The 20,766-nt window shown below is 43.3% G+C and overlaps 1 protein-coding gene across 1 annotated transcript; it reads left to right on the forward strand.

Annotated features, from left to right (window-relative positions):
- The first annotated feature begins 737 nt into the window (after nt 1-737).
- On the forward strand, nt 738-20,264 carry LOC121179570 (constitutive coactivator of PPAR-gamma-like protein 1 homolog). The gene is made up of 17 exons (XM_041034477.1): nt 738-1,488; nt 3,200-3,446; nt 3,534-3,616; nt 7,822-7,950; nt 9,291-9,381; nt 9,838-9,926; nt 10,026-10,276; nt 11,052-11,145; nt 11,238-11,459; nt 11,650-11,821; nt 12,831-13,080; nt 13,271-13,385; nt 14,092-14,301; nt 16,197-16,401; nt 16,524-16,662; nt 16,755-16,851; nt 18,942-20,264. The coding sequence occupies exons 1-17, from the start codon at nt 1,015-1,017 to the stop codon at nt 19,257-19,259; spliced, it is 3,186 nt and encodes a 1,061-aa protein (XP_040890411.1). The 5' UTR covers nt 738-1,014; the 3' UTR covers nt 19,260-20,264.
- Nucleotides 20,265-20,766: the final 502 nt, after the last annotated feature.

Consider the following 20,766-nt stretch of genomic DNA (forward strand, 5'->3'; position numbering starts at 1 on the left):
TACTACTAATCTGTGGATCTGATTCTGATTCTGATCCACAGCAGCCACACTGCAGTGCTGTTGCAGTGGTTGGGTAGGACTCATTAGTACTCTGAGGTACGGTGAAATGTTGAATATGCAAAATGCCATTTTTAGGTCTGCTGTTAGGTGACATTACATTTTATTTCAAGCTCTTTTGCCACATCAAACGGGAAAACTACACTCTCCCTCACTGGTTGGTTGGCTCTGAAAGTCTGACGTTAAAAGTGTGAACGCACTTTGACCTCACCACAAATCAGGAAACAAAACCCTCAAACACAAAGAGTCAAAGCTGTCAAGATAGTTCACGCACTAAACGCAACGGCTTTTCAAACCCACACGTTAAAGACCCGAGCATTGCACTTGTCTGTTGTACGTTTGTTGTCCTTGTTAAAGTGTACACAGTCATTTGGTCATAAACAAAAAGCTGTGCTAGCTAAAGTTGTGTGCGAAATTCAGTTGTATAGATCACAGAAAAACATCACACAGTTACTCTTTTCACAAGAACATACACACTGATACTAATGACATACTTTATTCTTGTCTAGATAACTGAGTTATCGTCTCTCCAGGTCGAGGTTTTGGCTTTAGCCGTGTGAACTGAGTCAATCGCAGCGGGGAGCAGCAGTGAACTCTCTTGCTTCCTGCCACTGCCGCTGCACGCGCCTGTGCGTCATTGCGTCACACGCTCCCCTCTCGCTCCCTCTCACTCCGGACAGACTCACAACCTCAGACATGGCTCCGTGAAGCGACACATGGCAGCTATCAGCCATGAACCAAAACAACTCACCAAAAACTGACGATGCTTAAACCTCAGCCTCATTTCGTTTCTTTCGAAATTATTCCAACTCCCGCAATATCCACAGCTACCGACCGGTTGTCAGTCACTGTCCGGGGCAGAGGCGCACAGCAACCTCCGCCGGTTTAATTTCCTCTGATATTTCGCGTTTTTACAGATAACTTTTAAGTTTCCGTCTTGTCTAACAGAAGCTCAACATGGGCGTTCAAGGTTTCCAAGAGTACATTGAAAAGCATTGCCCAAGCGCTGTGGTGCCGGTGGAGCTCCAGAAGCTGGCCCGAGGGAGTATGGTTGGAGGTGGCCGGCAGAGACCCCCTCAGAGTCCGCTGAGACTGCTGGTGGACGCCGAGAACTGCCTCCACCGGCTCTACGGAGGCTTCTACACCGACTGGGTCAGCGGGGGCCAGTGGAACCACATGCTGGGCTACCTGGCTGCCCTCTCTAAGGCCTGCTTCAACGGCAACATTGAGCTCTTGGTTTGCTTCAATGGCGCCCTGGAGAAAGGCCGTCTTCACGAGTGGGTCAAACGGCAGGTGAACGAGAGGCAGACCGCCCAGCAGATCATCAGCCACGTCCAGAACAAGGGCACCCCTCCGCCCAAAGTCTGGTTCCTTCCTCCCGTGTGCATGGCCCACTGCATCCGACTGGCGCTCCTCAGGTTCCGCGTCGGAGTGAGTGAAAACTCGGCCTGGCAATGCCTGTTGAGCAGAGCCGCTGTGGACTACCGCCGGCAAACATTAGCAGGCTCTGTGGTTAGCCTGCTAGCCTGCCCACCATGTCATCACTGCCAACTTCACCCATGACAAAAGCTGTGTCCATTCTCTGCCAAGTTTAATCAGTGTGCCTCTCAGTGTTAGCTAAGGCCTGCTCTTTACCACTTAACTCACTCTACCTCAGGGTGTGAATGCATGTGATCAACGTTGTCATGGGGTTTGATCGTTAATAATAAAAGGCCAGATGTTTGCTTAGTCCTGTCAGTGCAAAAACAACTGTCTCACTGATCAGAGGGACATAGAGGGCCAGGAGGAGAGGCTGAGTGCAGAAACCAGTCACCCTGGATCACACACATCATTTTACTAGAGTGGGCCTAATGTGTTGATTGACAGAAAACTGATGAATCATGTAGAATTTTTCAACAATAAGTGCTTTCAGTCTGTCACATGTTCTGTTGGTCAGACAAAGCAAGGCGTCACCTTTAGCTCAAATTTTCTACACCAAAATGATCATTTGAAAATGTTCATGACAGTAAGTGTGAGTTGCAGCCTGAGATATTACCTAAGCAGCAACACTGCAAATGCAGAGATTTATACACATTTCACCTGAACATCTATGCTCAATGATGCACAAATAGCAATTATGCATCTCAGTTTTTTCTTCTCTCGTATGCAGCACTCCAAAGCTATTATCACAGATTTGAACTGGTTTACAGAGCAATGATTCGTTTACATTTTTTTCACAATATGCATGAATAAATCAGGGGTTCTTTGATCTGCTGCATTAGTCCTGGAGTCCATACTAGAGTGGAAGTGGGTATTGGGCAGATCCCCAATCCAACAAATGGGTATGGGCTGATCCACAGTAAATATAGTTAATGTGTCAGTTTCTTTTAAATGTTGTGTTTCTGCTGTCAGTTAAATCCATTAGGTTCAGGCAGGCTGTTGTCATCTTGTCATCTTACCCAGTATAATAATGAGCCTAATGAGGTCCATGCAGTGTGGTACATAGATTTTGAATTTGGGAGTCAGAACAGGATCAGCAGACTCCCTGAGCTGAGAGATAAAGTTGGATTGGTGCATCCTTAGACAGCTGTGAACCAGGTGTTATCATGACAGTGCAGTCAGAGCTATTTTCAGAGCAGTTCTTTTGACATATGCGAGGGGCGATTGATACGTTTTTGGCTTAAGGTTGAAGGAGTCAGAAAACCTAGTTTGCAACTTAGTTACACACCTAGTCCAGCAGTTGTGGGGCATATGGATCCCTTGTTAGTGGTCCACAGCAGCGACTGTGATGCCATCGTTACTGTCAAGTCAGGACCTGATTGGCTGATAAGCCATTGAGACCGTGGTAGTGGACGACTGTACGAAGGCACGCGCATGTAGAGAGAGCTGTGTAACTCACCTCCTTCAGCCTGGGTCATGACCTTATTAGCCACCTCTTGAACTCATTTTAAATATGCAGCCTATTATATGTGTCTCTTTCTTTGAGTAACCAATCAGCTGAGTAGGGCTTACACACTAAGAGTAGCTCCTTTAAATCTGCACCTGGTCTGTAATCCTGTTTTTACAGCCTTTAGTTGAGTGCCTAACACACCATGTCTGTGTAAGAGGTTTATTTTGAGGCTGTCCCGTCTAAAGCTTAATTCTTGTCTTGGCCACTCCTCAGGTTGTCCAGACCATCGAGGACCACCACCTGGAAGTGATAGCCTTATGCCGGGAGAACGGCTTCCACGGCCTGGTGGCCTATGACTCCGACTACGCTCTGTGCAATATCCCATACTACTTCAGCGCCCACGCCCTCAAACTGAGCCGCAACGGCAAAAGCCTCACCACCAGCCAGTACCTGATGCACGAAGTGGCACGGCAGCTTGATCTCAACCCAAATCGTTTTGTCATTTTCGCATCACTTTTAGGTTTGTCACGACTCTGCCGGACACAGATGAAACTGACGGTTCAGATGAGGCCGAGTAACATTCACTGTGCTTTGATGTGTTTAACAGGAAATCACATACTGCCTGATGAAGACTTGGCTGCCTTTCACTGGAGCTTACTCGGTCCAGAGCATCCATTAGCATCTCTGAAGGTAAACTGCTTTTTGTTTATTGTCTTACAATCACTAGGCTGTTTATCCAGTGTAATAATAGGAAGTAGTGAGTCTTGTTAATGAATGACTGAAGGACTGTGGGTCAGCAGTTACTGTGCTTGAATATTGTTGTTATAGTGCACTGGAGCGCACTGGAGAACTGAGTCTACTGTGTTAAAGTAGTTTCTCTAAAATCACTGTCTTTCTCAACCCAAAGTATAAAATAGGTTTTAATTGTTTTTAGTCGGGAGCTGAATTTAATTTCTACACACAACTTGTCAGGAATTATACAACTGTGAAAATAGTTGCATTAAGTCCGTTATGGCTCTGGTGGAACTTTGTAGACTCTGAGAACATAACCCCTCAAGATGCTGTTGTGTTGCATTATGGGAAATGTAGGATCCAGGGATTTTGGATGTTGATCCTCCCATGGATGTTGGTTCTCTAGTGAGTATTTCTGCTAACAGGACAGTGTGTGTGAGATATGTTGTGTGTGTATTCATGATAATGAAGGAACATGTTGCCCCGTGCAACTGTGAGGCTCACTGATGTGTTTTTAATAGACTTGGGACAACAGGGGCATAGGAGTAAGATCAGGCTTTTGGACACACACACACACAGTACTTGTTATGGGATCAGTAGGGGCCTGGCTCAGGTGATGGAGCAGGTTGGCCAGTGATCCCTGGGTAGGCGATTTGATCCTCGGCTTCCCCAGAAGACCAGATATCATCAGGCAGGGCACAACCTGGATCAGTTCAGTTCCTCATGCACACACTGTCATCACGTTTTGATTCAGGTATTAATAAATCCTGACTGGTGCATGGATGTACACAGACATTTTAAACTGAGCGGCGTTTACTTCAAACGGGTGAGCGCAGCACAGAGAAAAACACAAACGCAGAAATCTCTCCTGCAGAACAACCAAAACTATTTCAGCTTTGGGAGAAACTTGAGAACATCACTGCTTGATAATTAATGGCTAAAATGCTAAAAAAAAAATAAAAATCCTAGTTGGACAACGGACTGATGTGAAACTGTTTCGAGGATCTTTGTGGAATGGGAGGCTGAAGTGCCACTGAATGACCAAGGAGGAGAAGGCTGTGAGCTTAACCACCAGCTGCCACCAAGCTGGATGTGGTGGATCTGGATAAATGGTAATGGCCTGCGCAGCTTACAGAAATAGGATATTGGTTTGGTGAATGGTTGAGTCAAACAGTTGCACGACAGCAGTGCCAGACAGTTTTAGGGCACAGTGTGCAAATGATTCAGCTGTTAGTTTTTAAATGACGAGCTGTGATTACACAGAAAGCCATCTGGTTCACATGTGCACGCTCACACATTACATTCACTGCTGAATGACACTCACCAAAGCTCACACACTGACCACTCAAATGTCTTGACTGGTTTCTAGTGCCTGGTCTGTTTAGGCTTTTGTTTGCTCCTATCAGTGCCTCCCAGTCAGTCACATATTTCTCTGCATTGGGTTAAAAATCTCAACAAAGAAAAATATTAACTGAAGCTACACTATACTTTATGTTAATACTTAAAATGTGACCACAAAATTGTGTGTTCAAGCTAATGCTAGTGTTTATATTTAAAGGTTCTCTGCTCATTCTGCCTGCTTCTGCAGCTGCCGTCACTTACACAGTTATTTCCCTGTTAATCTGTCTCAGTGAGTAAGAGCTGAGGCAGTTGATTTATTGTTGTTTATTCTCTGTCATTTAGCGAGCCACACAGCAAATCTAGCTTTGATTAGGAGACTCAGTAATATCTGGAAAGTAACAAGAGGGTCTGAAAGAAACCAAAGAGCCACAGAGAAAAGAAATGCAAGCTCATTGGAAATTGAGGCTCACTGGCAGAAGTGTGGCCAGAACACTTAAAGACACACAAAGCAGTCACTTCTATGACAAAGCAAAATCTCTTTAATTTCTTCCTCTAAAACAATGTTAAAATGTTTTAGACAGCTCGTTTCTGAAAGAGCGTGATTGTGCTCTGATTTATTATCGTCTCTCTGTCTTCTTCCTCCACACCCACTTTTGAGTGAGCCAATCAGATCTCAAGGATTTGAGTTTAAACCCCTCTCACAAATACACTGCATTACTAAAGATGAAGCCATGCTAAATTTACTTAGACTGTGCCTGATGGAGTTTCTTGTTGAAACAGCAACAGTGATGTTTGCAGTTTGTTCCACAGCTGAGTGACTGTGGCTCAGGAGGTGAAGTTCCCAGTGTTCATCCCAGGGACAGGGATGCAGCTCTTTACTCTGTCTCTGTGTGAGGAGTACGACGTAACATAGAGATCTCTGTCTGCACCGACAGAGGTGAAACACACGATGAGCTGTGTTTTAATGAGCGTAAAATACCTCTGAATCATTTTTAAATGATGAGTTTTCAAATGTTTAACAGCCAACATTACACACTGGTGTTCAGGTGGCGTGATGACTGCACCGAGGATCAATATCACCAGTCACTGTGTGTGAAAAATAATATGCAGTGACACATTTTTTTAAAAAAAAGGCATCAACTGAAATGTAATAAATCTTATGGGCCTCTCTGTGTGTTTACATCCCACCTTATAAAACCAGATGTGACGTTAGTTTGATGAACTAACACAGATCGTTCTGGACATTGGTTTTGAACAATTTGCTGATAATATGAACACAGTCACACACACAAAGAGATGATGTTTCTCTGATATACTGGGAGAAGATTAAAACTCTGGAGAAAACATGTGCACCGGAGGGAAATTAGAAATGTTCGATATTCTACTGAAGAGAAAATCGACTGATGTACACAGAGATGTCGGCCGTTATGGTGATACATCGTTAGACATGTCCAGAAAGATTTCATTCTCTATATTGAACGGCAGATGTGGTGATGAAAGATATGCTGTGAAGGAAACTACAGTTGATAACAGCGTGATCATATGAGAGGGACATAATTTAAATGGCAAAACAACATTTCTATGTACATGAGTTTGAGTCTTTGTCCTCTGATGAGTATTGTGCTGTCGGTGTTTTAACCTGGAAGGGATGATTACTGGGTGGATAATTTAACAACAGATCCGTTTAACCACATAAGCACAGACAATGAAAAACAGAGACGAATTAGTAAATACAGTACAATGTTAGTTACATTTCCCAAAAAGCAGGAAAAGCAGAGACACCTTGGGAAAAAAAGGTATTTTAATAATAAATAGGAAAAAAATACAAGCTTATTTAAGAGATGAGAAAATTCATAATATGGAAATGTGGTCAATACGTGTAAAGGTTTCTGTATTGCTAAGTACAGTGAAGGGCTGAGTATTGGTTAGAAGGACCTTAAGCTTTACTGGAAGATGTTGAACAACTTTGGTAAAGATAATCAGTACAGTCTAATTCCGCTCACAGGCTTTTATGAGCATTTAAAAAATCTGTCTGAATGGGACGGGCCGATGAATGAGCGATCTGAAGACGACTGCTTCATTCTGAAACCGAGCTCTGGGAAAGCAGCTGGAATAGATCAGCTTTTGAACGAGTACAGTAAAAGCTCTGATTTTATTTTTCTGCCCCTAAATGGTTCTTTGCTCAACAAGATTCTGGACTCTGGTGTCGTCCCTGAAGACTGGTGCTTGTTTTAATCTATGAGAACGAAAGGTGATTAGAATTGTAACATTACAGAGGTATCACACTATTGACTTGTATGAGTGAACTGTTTACATATGTATTGAATCAAGGTTATATATGTTCTGCAAGGGTCATTCAATGTTCAGGGAAGATCGACAGGGATTTAGAAAGAGCTGCGGCACTATTAATCGCATATTTCTGTTGAAACGTATTATTGATTTGTGCTGTTTTAAAAAGAAAAATCTTCATTGTTGTGACAGACAGGTATATTCATGATTATCACGTCCTCCACAAAAGAAGTGCAGGAAGCAGATGGGAAGATAGCTGCTGGAGGGTGAAGAAAAATAAGTCGGCGGGGGGAAAGTACAGCTGTTTGGTAAATTTGTAGGTGTGTACGTGTTAGCGTGGGTCTGACAGGTTAAGCAGTTGTTAGATGACACCTCTTTTAAAACAAGAGTGTAACAGCATCACTTGGCTCAAACTAACTGTGCAGCAGCAGTTGAGAGATCAGTTTACACAAAAGCAGCAAAGTGGAGAGGATCAAATGCGACTGAAAGGTTCCCTCAGATGTGATTGGCTCACCTGTTGTGTCGTTCCTCAGGTGCGTGCCCACCAGCTTGTGCTCCCACCCTGCGATGTCGTAATCAAGGCCGTGGCCGACTACATCCGCGATATCCCGGACATCACTGACCTGGAGGCCATCGCCAAGGACATCTTCAAGCATTCACAGGTGGGAATGGTGATTGATGTATCAAGATGGCAGTGGCTCTCAGGAAAAACCAGTCAGACGCTTGTCTCCATGAGAGATGATGGACATGATGCAGATAGTTTTGATCACATGAATCCCAGTCTGGACTGGTTGTGTGTGGCAGTTTTCAGACTGAGGTAGATCTATCCATCTATATATCTGTACATCTGAGCATTTCCATAAATTATAATGATTTTAAGTAATGTATTAGAGTGATGCAGCAGTAAAATAAAGGCTAGACTCCACTTGAGACTAGAGCTTGAAAAAAATAAAGAAAATCAATGATCTTTATTTAAAATATATTGGGATTTGTGAATTTTCTGAAGGCGACTTACATTGAAAAACGACCTTTGGTAAACGCTTTGTCTCGAGCAGCACAAAGCACTGAGCAGAGTCCATCTGCAATATTAGATTCAACGCTGTGAAAGAACCTCATTGTATTGAACTTTGCTGTATTTAACAGGATAATGCAGAACATGCTGTAGATATAAACATGTACATTTCAAAGCTATCAAGTGTGAGTCCTGACCCAGACCTGAGCTGGAGGCTTCATAACCTTTATGATGTGTTCACTTTGGTATGAAACAGAAATTCAGCCATCACACCAGCTGCATGTGGAAATTGGAAGTTGTTTTTTATTTTTTATTTTTTTTTTACATGTTTATTTATAACTATATTTTTGCTGCTTCAGTCCATTTGGTGGCAATATCAAATATATAGTCACAGTCTCAATTACACAAATGCATTGTGGGAAGTGAAAGATCTATTCCCACAGACTGAAATGTAGGATAATAAGTCATAAATGTGCTGCTCTGAAAAGAGGAAAAGCTGATAATGTGACCTAATAACACTGCTCTGAGTGTAATCATGTATTATACCACAGTCACCATTGGCTCTTCTCATTTGAATTTTATTACCACCTAAAATATCTGTATGTTTATTTTTCTCAGTCAAAAAAAAAAAAATAACAGCACAGTGAGGATGTGCAGACAGAGTACACTGCAATAGAAAGAATAATGGCTGTAAAGTGAAGGATCATCAGACGTCTACTGAACGGAAAAGGTTTTATACTTGCACATACTTTGTCAGAAGCATTGTTTGAAAGATACTTGTCTAACCACCATTACGTGTCTCCCCATAAGCAGGAAACGTGGCTGCATGTTTAGCATTATACCATTTAAGGCAGACAAAAAAACAACTTTTTATAAACTCAGGAAAAGTGAAGTGGTAAAAACTATCCATCACATGTAGCATCTTTTACCAAAAGTATTTTTTTCCTTTGCTTGTGTACAGTGTTTGATAATGTCATGTTTCTCTTTCAGTCGTGCACCGATGACAAAGTCATACGCTTCAAGAAGGCAGTGGAGTACTACTCACTGGCCAGCAAACCCCCTTACTTCCCCCCACAGTTAGGTGAGTTTCCGTCTGTCTGATCGTCAGCAGCTCTGCGTGTCAGGTCCAGTGGATGAACATCAGCAGAGGCAGACTCAGAGCTGATCACTGTATGAGCGTCAGATCCTCCAGCGCATTCCAGTGAACTGCTCATACAAAACATACAAACTTTCTTATTAAAGATGTTTTGACAGACACAGGTGTAATTAATCATATACATTGTGGCTGCTTTACATTTAGGTGTGTCAGGGCCTTCATTCATGTTATGAGAGACACCTGTGAGGGCAGCAAACGGTCTCATCTTTTAAAATCCCACGTCTTTGAAATTGTTTTTCGGTGATTTAATTTTATAGGATTTAGTCATTTTTTCATTTTTGTGTTTTATAACGTACTTTTATTCATCTTTGTTTTATTCTCTTAGTTTTGTTCTGTTTTTATTATGATTCTTTTCTGAAGCTTTTTGTGTCTGTTCCACAGTCAGACCAAAACACATGGGAGTGCCTGCTGCAGTGCCATCTTCAAAAATGCTCAACATTCCACAGGTGCCGCTGCCTGGAAAGCCTGGGGTGAGACGTCAGATACACTGATTACTACAGTGAAGTACCACAGGTGGCCCCCCGGGTCATGAGACTTGACGTGTTAATGTTTTTCCTCTCTGTCTTCAGGTCCAGCACTCGTACCCAGACCCGCTGGTGGAGCGCAGCCTGGCTCTGGACACGGTGGACAAGGGCCTCCCAGAGCAGAACAGCTTCAGCAACATTCCTCATGAAGGGAAGCACACACCGCTGTATGAGAGGTCCTCTCCCATCAACCTGGGCCAGGCCGGGAGCCCCAACCACACAGAGGCTGCTTTCTTCAATGCCTCCTCCACTTCCTCCTCCTCGGAGAATGATGAGAGCTCAGGCTCAACTGCCAAGTGAGTCCAACACAGCCAGTTCTCTCTGCTACTGTCTCCATTCATAGAGAAGGTAGTTTCTGTTCTCACGCTGTTAGAGATCATCAGTCTGTCTTGTATATTGTCCCACAGTCTGCTCTCCCTCTTTCTGAAGTTAAAGCACAGAACAAATAAACAATTAGAGATTTTAAAAACAAGGAATCATGGAATCCTCTTGTTAAACTAAATTGAATGTAAATTTTTGACTCATCCAGCAGCCGAACACACTCCTGCTTCTACAAAGTTAAACCATTATTCAGGGAAAACAAGCAATTAGATGACTTCATCCTTGGCTCTGGAAAATAGAGGTGGCACTGACGACTGTCCTGAGATTTTGTCAACCAAATGATCAGTCAAGAAAATAACTGGCAGATTAATCAAAGATAATCGTTGCTGCCCCACATCTACCGTTTACAGTGTGATGCAGTGGTGAGTCCAACTTTTTCTTGGACGAGTGCTCGCTCACTTCTTTTTAGGAAACTTCTCTCTTCATTTTTAATTTCCTTGCTTCCTCTGTTTGGAGATTTGGGACCAAATGGTCAAAAACCTGCCGAGGACAGCTACAGAGAGGACAGCTGCCAAAGTCCAGCAGCACACTCAGTACTTTCAAATGAAGCAGAAAATGACATGTTCTCAGACCGTCAAAGGGCTGTTGCATGTTTCAGTTATGGCACACTGTCAGCCAAATGTTCAGATGTTTATCTTTTCACTGCTACATGATTCATACACGACATACGCTGTCTTTTGTTTTGTTTAGTCATGTTAATGACCATAAGGGAGGATGGGAGAAAAATGGACATACTCCTCACTCTGAAAACACAGCGGATGGAGAGCTGGGAGACCAAACAAAAGTGAGTTCAGCATGAGGAATACAACACATTGGACCTGAGGGGGAAATCTCACCAGGTAACTAAAGTCAAACTCGCGTCCCATCTGTCCTCAGGTGGACCTCTGCGTGACCTCTGCTGTGAGCCCGGCGTTGCAGGCTGCAGGTCTCCACAGCCTGAATGCCCAGATCCCCTCCCTGCTCTCCATGCCCACCAGGAACCACATGGACATAACCATCCCACCTCTCCCTACGGTGGCCCCCGAGGTCCTGCGGGTGGCCGAGCACAGACACAAGAAGGGCCTTATGTACCCTTACATCTACCATGTTCTCACCAAGGTCAGGAGGTCTGGGTTGTGTAGGCTAAAACAAAAGAAAATGTTAATCCAAAGAAATGTTCATCCAACATTTGTTCATCCAAAGAAACTGAGGCACACGCACACACCATAACTGTGGGAGGAATCTGAAGTACCTGTTTTGAGTTGTTTGTGTCATTGTGTAGCTTTTAGGTAACAGTGTGTCTTTGCAGGGAGAGATCAAACTATCTGTCACCATTGAAGATGAAGCTAACAAAGACCTGCCCACAGCAGTGCAGCTGTTTCGGCCGATCCGTCAGTATGTTTACGGAGTGCTCTTCAGCCTGGCAGAGGCCAGGAAGAAGGCTGAGAGACTCGCCATGAGGAAGAACTGCCTCCCCGAATGTGAGTCCTGACAGTGACCTCACACACTTCAGTCCCCTTGGTGTTGTAAATGTAATTGTAAATTTTTGTCCATCAGTCTACACTCAGTAAGCCAAAATGACAAAGTGAAAACATGTTTTTAAACATTTTTGCAAATTTACTAAAAATCACAACCTTTGAAAAAACCTCAGATTCTTCTTGGTCAGTCTCTAAAGCTTCGCTCACCTGGATTTGGGCAGTTTATCTCAAGCTCCATCAGACTGGATGGGAAGAGTCTGTGAACTTCTATCTTCAGGTCTCTGCACAGATGTTCTGTGGGGTTTATGTCTGGACAGTCAGAGACTCGTCCTGAAGCCACTCCAGTGTGTCTTGGCTGTCCCTGTTGTTCTGAAAGGTGAAGCTGATGCTGCCTCCACCATGCTTCACTGTAGGGATGGCTTGAGCTCTTGGTCACCTCCCTCTTGACCAACTCTAAGAACATGTGGTTCCAAATTTCTATTTCACAATTGTCATTGTTCTCCTGGGTACGCTTAAAGCTTTACAAATAGTTTTATGCCCCGATCTGTGCCTCACCACATTTTTATTGCAGAGGTCCACAGAGAGTTCCTCGGACTTAATGGCTTTGTTTTTGTCCTGACGTGCACGTGTGAACTGTGGGACATTATGTCCAGTCAGTTTGCCACAGGTGAACTCCAGTCACACATCTCATGGATAATTAAAGCAAACAGGATGACACAGCAAAGAGTCTGAATACTTTTGAAATTAATTAGATTTTTAATAAACTGAATTAGACAAAAATGACTGAGCATGTTGTCATGATGGGTTATTGAGTGTAGTGTGATGGACCCAAATTTCATCCATTTAAAATTAAATCTACAATCCAATAAAAGTGAAGGGATCTCAATACTTTATGAAGCCACGGATCACAGACACAGATTTACCTGCAGTAAGTTGTTGGTTAATTTTAAACGTGATTCTAAGACACTTGAGCAGGACAAACTCTCTTTAAAACCTGTTTTCCTTCCCCCAGATACACATGTCATGGTCAAAGAGTGGGCCGCCTACAAAGGCAAGTCTCCCCACACTCCAGAGCTGGTGGAGGCTCTGCCCTTCAGGGAGTGGACCTGTCCCAACCTGAAGAAGCTGTGGCTGGGGAAGGCCGTGGAGGACAAGAACCGCAGGATGAGGGCCTTCCTGGCCTGCTTGCGCTCCGACACTCCCGCTATGCTGAACCCTGCCAACATCCCCACGCCCCTCTTGGTGCTCTGCTGTGTGTTGCGGTGAGTCGACGGCGGCTAAAGTCCAGCGCAGACTGTGGCTTTACACACACATACAGTATGTCAATTTCACTGTCTCTGTCAGAAGAGAGTCCAGTGTGACGTGAACGGAAAGGGGGAGAGGATTTATTAAGACAGTGCTGATCAGTTCCCGGTGTTTGTAACACTGTTAACCTTCTGTGTTTTGCTTCAGGTTTATGTTACATTGGCCAGGAGTAAGAATTTTGCGTCGTAACGAACTTGACGCTTTCCTAGCCCAAGCACTTTCTCCTAAACTTTATGAGCCTGACCAGCTGCAGGAACTGAAGGTGACTTTGTAGTGTTTATTATATGAGGAGTGTCCGAGAAACACACGCAAGTCACGAATTGACCGACTGTCAATCACTCACATGCTTTCTACGCACCTAACCGCTCTGGAAGCCACAGAGTGCTGAGAGAATTGGCTGACTTCTGTTAGACACTCTGCTGTTTTGTTTCTCGAGGTACTCCTCATATTCTTGCAGACAAAGCAACATGCTTGTGTGAAACCCCGTTTCGTACAAGCATGTTGTTCCTGAAAGCCTTAGCTTTGCACTAAAAGATGTATTTGTAGAGCTTTGAAGCGTTCTCGTGTCATGTGTGGATGGTTTATCAACTCCGTGTCTCACGCCGAGCCGTGAAGAAGCTGGAGCTCTGCTCTCATTTGGCCTTTGTGAACGTAAGCCATCCACACGAGCTGTGCACTTTGGTCCTTGTGGTCTGTCTGTGTGTTAGCTCTGTCAGTTCTCTGCTGTGTCAGAACATGTAGGTTGTGTCTGCTGGCTTTTTGTTGTTGGTGGCTGGATTAGGTGGTCCACTGCTGTATTCTGGCAGCTGGGAGTGAGTGGGGCTGCTTACGCTTGCTGTGCTGTGCTTTGCTTTGAAAATCTGAATGCTCGGGGGTGGGAGGAGGGGTGGGGTGGGGGGGGGGGCAGACATGCAGTCTTTCCGTTTCATTTGGACACATATAAAAGTGTTGATGTTTCTCTTCCACAGATCGACAACCTGGACCCTCGAGGAGTACAGCTGGCCGCTCTGTTCATGAGCGGAGTGGACATGGCTCTGTTTGCCAACGATGCGTGCGGACAGCCTGTTCCCTGGGAGCACTGCTGTCCGTGGATGTACTTTGACGGCAAACTGCTTCAGAGTAAACTCATCAAGGCCAACAGGGAGAAGGCCCAGCTCATTGACCTCTGTGATGGTCAGGTAGCTTGATCCACACCACCCACAAAACCAGCAAAACTCGCTCCAACTAAAGGCCACGGTGTGATACAAACTAGTTTGTGCGACACACCATCCAACCACATCTAAACCTAAAAGTGTTTATACTTGCTCTGAATGGCGTTGAAGGCGGGGATGTTAAACCTCTTCCTGCCTATGTGCCTCCTTTGCGTGTCTTTGTAGACTAGATGAATCTCACAGGTGGAGGTGATAGTGTACACTTTCAGACTGTTGCTCCTCGTGGTGTTGCGCAGAAGCAATGGAAGAAGTTCTGTGGAGAAGTGAAGAGAGATTCAAACCCCTCTGCACATCTGGCCAGCTGTTATAAAAATGATCAAACACACAGGGTTTCAGTGGCTGACTGTTTGAGGCACACACAGGCAGTGATCAGATTAGATCAGATCAGATTTAGTTTCCACAGAAAGCTGTTTAACACCTGAGCGTTAAGAGGCTTTTTAGCCTGATTTCATTCATATCTTTAATTCTTTCCAACCCTCCAACGTGCAACTGTCAGTGATTTACATGAGCACTGACATGATCTGATGATTAACTGACTTAATCATCAGATACTTTGATAATTAACTGTTAAGTAAAAATGCTAAAAAAAAAAAAAAAAAACCAGTTGATTCTAGCTTCTTGGATTGTTGGATTTTCTCCTCCTCTTTGTTTTGTTAGTGAAATATCTTTGGGTTTCAGATTGTCGGTCTGTTCCAGGACATTCAGAGGTGTATATCTTTGACTGAGAGCTTTTTACTGAAAGACAAAACAAACAATCATTCAATTCATTAAAATTAGCTGGAAGCTATAAATGAATCAACAGTTAAAATATGCATTAGTTTAATCCCTAATTTACATTACAATGGTGAGCAGTCACAGCTGTGTAGCGCTCGGTGTGGACGATACCGATCAGTAATCACTCGGTTTGATTTAACATGAGGATCTGAGATCGTCCAGATGTGGTCTGGCTGATCTGAATGCAGTTGTGTTGCCTGTGCGTTCACATCTGCAGTAACATTCATATACATGTTAATACAAAGTGGAAATGGGGTATTTATCAAATATCAAAGTAGCAGTGGAACATAAAACCATAAGATAATACATTTTGCCTTCATTTGCATTTGTTCGTGTCCTGTATCTCAGAGCTAAGAACTCATCTTTTCACCAGTAGTTTAACTATCACTAGGTAAATAGTGGTGTAACTCAGTAATAAGTACATCAAAGAGCTTTGATTATTGTGCTGGAACATTTCCTTTTATTTCCTTGCGGCACAGCAGCTTGAGCTCATGCAGCAGTCTGTTACATATCAGTTCAACTCTGACAGGAATCTGATATTGATTAGACACATGTGAGAGGCTGATAACTGCACTGACTTCACTGGTAAGAGTTAGTTTTTTTTTTTATTTGAATCAATATTAATAAAGTGAATTAAATTCATTTTTCCACTTTTATCAAAAGAAGAGTGAGTGGTAGTCAGAAATAAAATACCACAGACAGTTGTGCATCAATTTGTTTCTAAGATGAGGAAAAAAATGATAGTTTAAAGCAGCACTAAGCAAAAGGTTTTAGTAAATATACTTCAGCTTTTACTGTGTGGAGATCTGATGTGTTCACATAATGATGAACAAAGACATTGAAACATGAGTCTTTAGGTTAAACATGAGTCACGTACAGGAGAGGGGGGTGGGGCTGCTGTACTCCCCCTTACATACCAGTTATAGTGTGAATAAATCCAAAGTAATCTTAAAGTGAAACCCTGCAGCCTGAACCCGTTTGTCCTGTTGTTAGTTATTTTGGTTTTTGGTTGGGACTCTGGTGATAGTGTACGTGCTAACTGTAGAAACAGTGAGCGGGTGTTGATGAATTTATTTTTCTGTCTTCAGTCTGAACTGGCTGCCAAGGTGGAGAGGATGCGTCAGAGTGTCCTGGAAGGTCTCAGCTTCACTCGTCCACCTCATCTTCCTCCGTTCCCCCCACCACCACCACCTCCACCTCCTCCTCACGGGATGCCTTTCTACCCCCCTGCCAGTTCCTTCTACCCCCCACCCCCCATGATGCCTCCTCAGGGGAGAGGGAGGGGGATGCCTGGTGAGTACAGCCACAAATGGTAACAGTGTTTGGTCTAAATCGTTGTCAGAGATTTTGAATTTGAGATGTGCTGTGGATGCACATGTCCGGCTTAGCACCATTTACTTTCCTCTTCTCATCAGGACTTCAAGCAATCTCATCACAGGGTGGGAAGCTGGAGATCGCTGGCACTGTGGTGGGTCAGTGGGCTGGAACTCGACGCAGCAGAGGACGAGGAGGCTTCCCTGTGCAGGTGGTGTCTGTTGGTGGACCAAACAGAGGGTGAGAACAGACAGCAGATAAGACGCCTTGTGTATTTTATCATCAGTTGGATGTGTTGTCATTTATTTGTGGATCATGTCTCTCCTCTGAAGTCGTCTGAGAGGAGTGATTTCCACACCTGTCATAAGGGCGTTTGGTCGAGGAGGCAGGTACTACACTCGAGCCTTCCAGAGTCAGGGAGCGCACCTGGTAAGTCAGTGATGAATCATTATTCACACCTATAATTATCAGTACGTGCAGTTACAGTTGACTACACACAGCCTGGGAGGGTAACTTCTCCCTGTGGTTTCATGTTAAGAAATCTGCCTCACATTAAAACACTACAGAAGCAGATAAGTCCCCATGTTTGCCTCAGTTTTATTAAAGGACAGTTTCACAATTTGTCTTGAAACGATAGTCAGGTTCCCATTTGTCCACTGGCACAGGTTTGCTGGCTGTCAAGTGCGCATCTTCCTTTAGTATGAAATGTCCTCTTTTTGTGACTGTCCTTCCTCTGCAGCTCAACAAGGACACACAAAGAGAGAATTTAATACTAAAATGACAGTATAAGTAATATGCCCCCTTACTTATACTGAAAGTGTAAGCTCTCCTTTGATATTGATATGAGAGTAAATGTCATTATCACGACTTTCAGTCTGAGAGTAAAAGTCAGAGTTGGAGTGCAGGTTGTTTAATGACCTTTGTTTTGGTGTCACTGTTCAAAATAGCACTTTGTGTAGCAGCTTGTCATTCAGTGCTTTTTTTTTCTTTCTTTCTTTTATGGTTAAAAAATGTTGCCTCTTTTCTTAGTGCCATCATCTAATCAGACAGAGTCAGCTGTATGTGTCAGTGAATCAGCAGCACTTGTTGTAGATTTTCCAGTAGGTCCTAAATGAAGACATGCATCCCATTACATTACTGGCATTAGTTAATCTGTTTAATAAACCGGGAAACACTCTGAGTGAGCTGAGTTTAAAGTGTTTCTCCTCGTGTGTGATCAGTGTATAGAGGTGATTTAACCACAGTAATCATCAGATTAGCACTTCACGTCCTTACATTTCAGTTTCCATTCATGACAGCTGCATCGATGAAATCTGACTATCCGGCACAGTGCTCTCCGCACAGCAGGGGAGGTCCCAACTTAACGTCATGTCATTCTGTGCTGGTAGACTGAATGTCCGTTGAGCGCAGTGGCTCTCTCTGTAACCGTCCTGTCATGTCCCGTGTCTGAATGACATGAACACCATCACTCTAACCCACAGATGAATGTGGAAATGATCCAGATTCCCTGTGTGAAATGGGCTTATAAAACAATTTGACATCTCAGTTGCATTTGTAATATCTAGGTCATTGTGAAGCACTACTGTAGCAGCCCATAGATGCTGCAGTGTTATGAATGAAAAGCTCATGGATGTGGTGAGCCTTTGTAAAGACAGTCTGCCAATTAGACTTTGACATTTTCCAGTGTAAAAGTGGAAATTCTGTCCTGACGGTGGTGCAAGAGGAAAGGTTAGGAGGATCAAAAAAAAAAAAAATCATTCAGCGTTACACACCAGGAATATTCACAGCACATTTCATGGGAGTCTAGCTACTGGAGCAAATTAGTTTGAAGGGCAGACAGGCCCTGCTGCCCTGAAGGGATGAATGACAACACGTCCATTATGTTAAAATTTAATGCACCTAGTCAACAGACGTAAGAGGTCAGGGTGCTGTAGGTTAAATATGGATTCCTCAGAAAGGGGAAGAACAACCTGTGGTTTCCCTTTTATAGGAATGTGGGATAATCCCATCAGTTGTTGTCAGGCTGCACCATGTGCTTCACAAAGATCAAAATACAGCTGTTGCTCTTTTCACTGCTTAATTGCAGTGCAACAACAGAGTACACAACCATTGTGTGAACTTAAAGCATTGGGATGTGTGAGAACTGAACAGCCTTTCAGCAGGTCTTTGTCCTGTTTAAAACCCCTTTATTTTACTGTTAATTACCAGCTGCAGCAGCGTGGCTGGTATTGTTTTCACCTTGTGTGTGTGTGTGTGTGTGTGTGTGTGTCGTCATGGCAAAATGTGGTCCTGGAAACACCTACTATGGTGGGAGCTACCTCAGAGGTGGTTTGGAGAACTTTGGCAGGTGTCTATCTGTCTGCCTGTGTGTCTGTGGACACATGTTCTCACCACGATAGCATCACAACTGTGCAAGATGCAGTCATGAACCATTCCATGATCCTCGCAGCCTCTGTTGCAGTGTAACAGACGCGCTGCAGTGTCTCTTTAACATCCTTTATGTCTGTTCTTTATACCAGAGTAAGCCTGTTCATAAGCCTGCTCATACATCTGGACATGATGCAGTGAAGGAGAAAAAGAAGCCCAAGCCAGAGGAGCAGATAACCTCCCCTGCACCGTGCGACGGCTCAGCCACGGAGAACGGTGTGGAGGACAAAGAGCAAGACCAGCTGAATGGCGATAAAGAGGAATGCAGGGCTCTCATCCAACCTGAAAGTGCCTTTAGCAGTGACTCCAAGACGTGCAATACTAATCCTCACTTAAATGCACTAAATGTAGACAGCGGCTGCCATAGAGATGAAGGTCTGGACGCCGCTGTCTTGAAAAAAGAAGTGTAAGCTTATTTTTCTAGAGAGGGTGAAGGATGAAAGGTGGAGCAGGGTTAGGAATATTTGAAAATCTGGAAGGCCTACAGTCAATGTACATTTTTCCTCTCAGAGAACAGAGATGAAATTCGGATCCCTCTCAGTAAACACAAAATCTATGACACTTTGCTAGTTAAGGGTCCCTGGAGACACTCACACATCGCCGAGGTTTCTACATGTTTAGGAGGAGGATGCTTTTTCCTTTCCGTTAGAATATTAAAGCTTTAAGAAGCTTTGATTTGGGAATATTTTAGTTCTTCTAGGTTGATACTCTTCCAGTACGTTGGCACCGTGTACTCGCCATAGTACGGTTATCAGTTTTGTGTTGTCATGGTAGCTGCTTGATGAAAACCAAACGTATAAACAGAAAAAGCAAAATGCAACATGTCCACCTTCGGTCATCCCCTTTCGGTTTGGTTCACGTTTAAGTACCTCTGTACATTAGTTCAGAAGAGCTCCACGCACTTTCAGTCGTTTAGCTGGAACATTTCAAGAAACGGCTCTAACTTCAGACGCAAAAGATCTCGTCCAAGTCTTGATACTCAGCCTGGTTTCCTCAGACGTAGAGCTGTAGCGTTACAAAACCTTCTGCATGGTTGGCAGTTTAACAGGTGTGTAGTTATTATGCATGTTGTCCTTTTTCTTCCATCTTTTACAAGTACTGTGCCCATCTGCAAATTAAAGAACAGGCTAAGATCAGCGATAGCCCATAAACGATGTTAATTGTTAGTAACAGATTTGTTCCGACCTTGAATTTTTTTGTGATATTGACCTTTGTTGCATTTATTAAAAAAAAAAAAAAAAACAAGGGAGTTATATAGCTACTTTAAAATAGTGTATTCATACTATATTGTTCTCTGTTGCTGTTTTCTCGCATTAGTCAAATATCTGAAGAAAAAAAAAAAGTCACATTAAAAGCTTTGATCAGAATCACCCCTTTGTAGCTCAAAGCAAACACGCTCTTTCTAATTAAGACTTTAGCCATCAGCCAGTAATCAGTTTGGAGATTTACTTTAGTGTTGTTTTCACACTCATATTTACTTCTACACCAGAATCGTCATTTAACATTTCCACTTAATTCTCCTGAAGCTTTTCATCTTTCATTAGTGATCAGAGAAATGGTGTACTGTATTCCCCCAGTCCCCCCGCAAGAAGCTAAATAGGTTACCTTCTATGTAAGTTGATCAGAGTTTGTTCCTAACTCATGGATTGTAAAAGAATGAACTGCTGTTGGGTTTGATTGAATGTTGATGGATTGTGGAATGGTGTATTTGAAGGAAACTTAGCTACAATGCTTAATAAAACTATATTCTTTTAGTACAAGCTGACATTTGTTTGTTTATTTATCAATCATCATACTGGTTTAACCGTTTTCCTGCTCACTGACTTTATGCATATTTCAATCAAGGTAGTAAAGTGATCCATGTTAGCAACCTCTGATCTCTAAAAAAATAATAACAATAATAACACAAGTTTACTT

The sequence above is a fragment of the Toxotes jaculatrix genome, chromosome 3 (genome assembly GCF_017976425.1).
Source record: "Toxotes jaculatrix isolate fToxJac2 chromosome 3, fToxJac2.pri, whole genome shotgun sequence".
Taxonomy (NCBI): Eukaryota; Metazoa; Chordata; class Actinopteri; family Toxotidae; genus Toxotes; species Toxotes jaculatrix.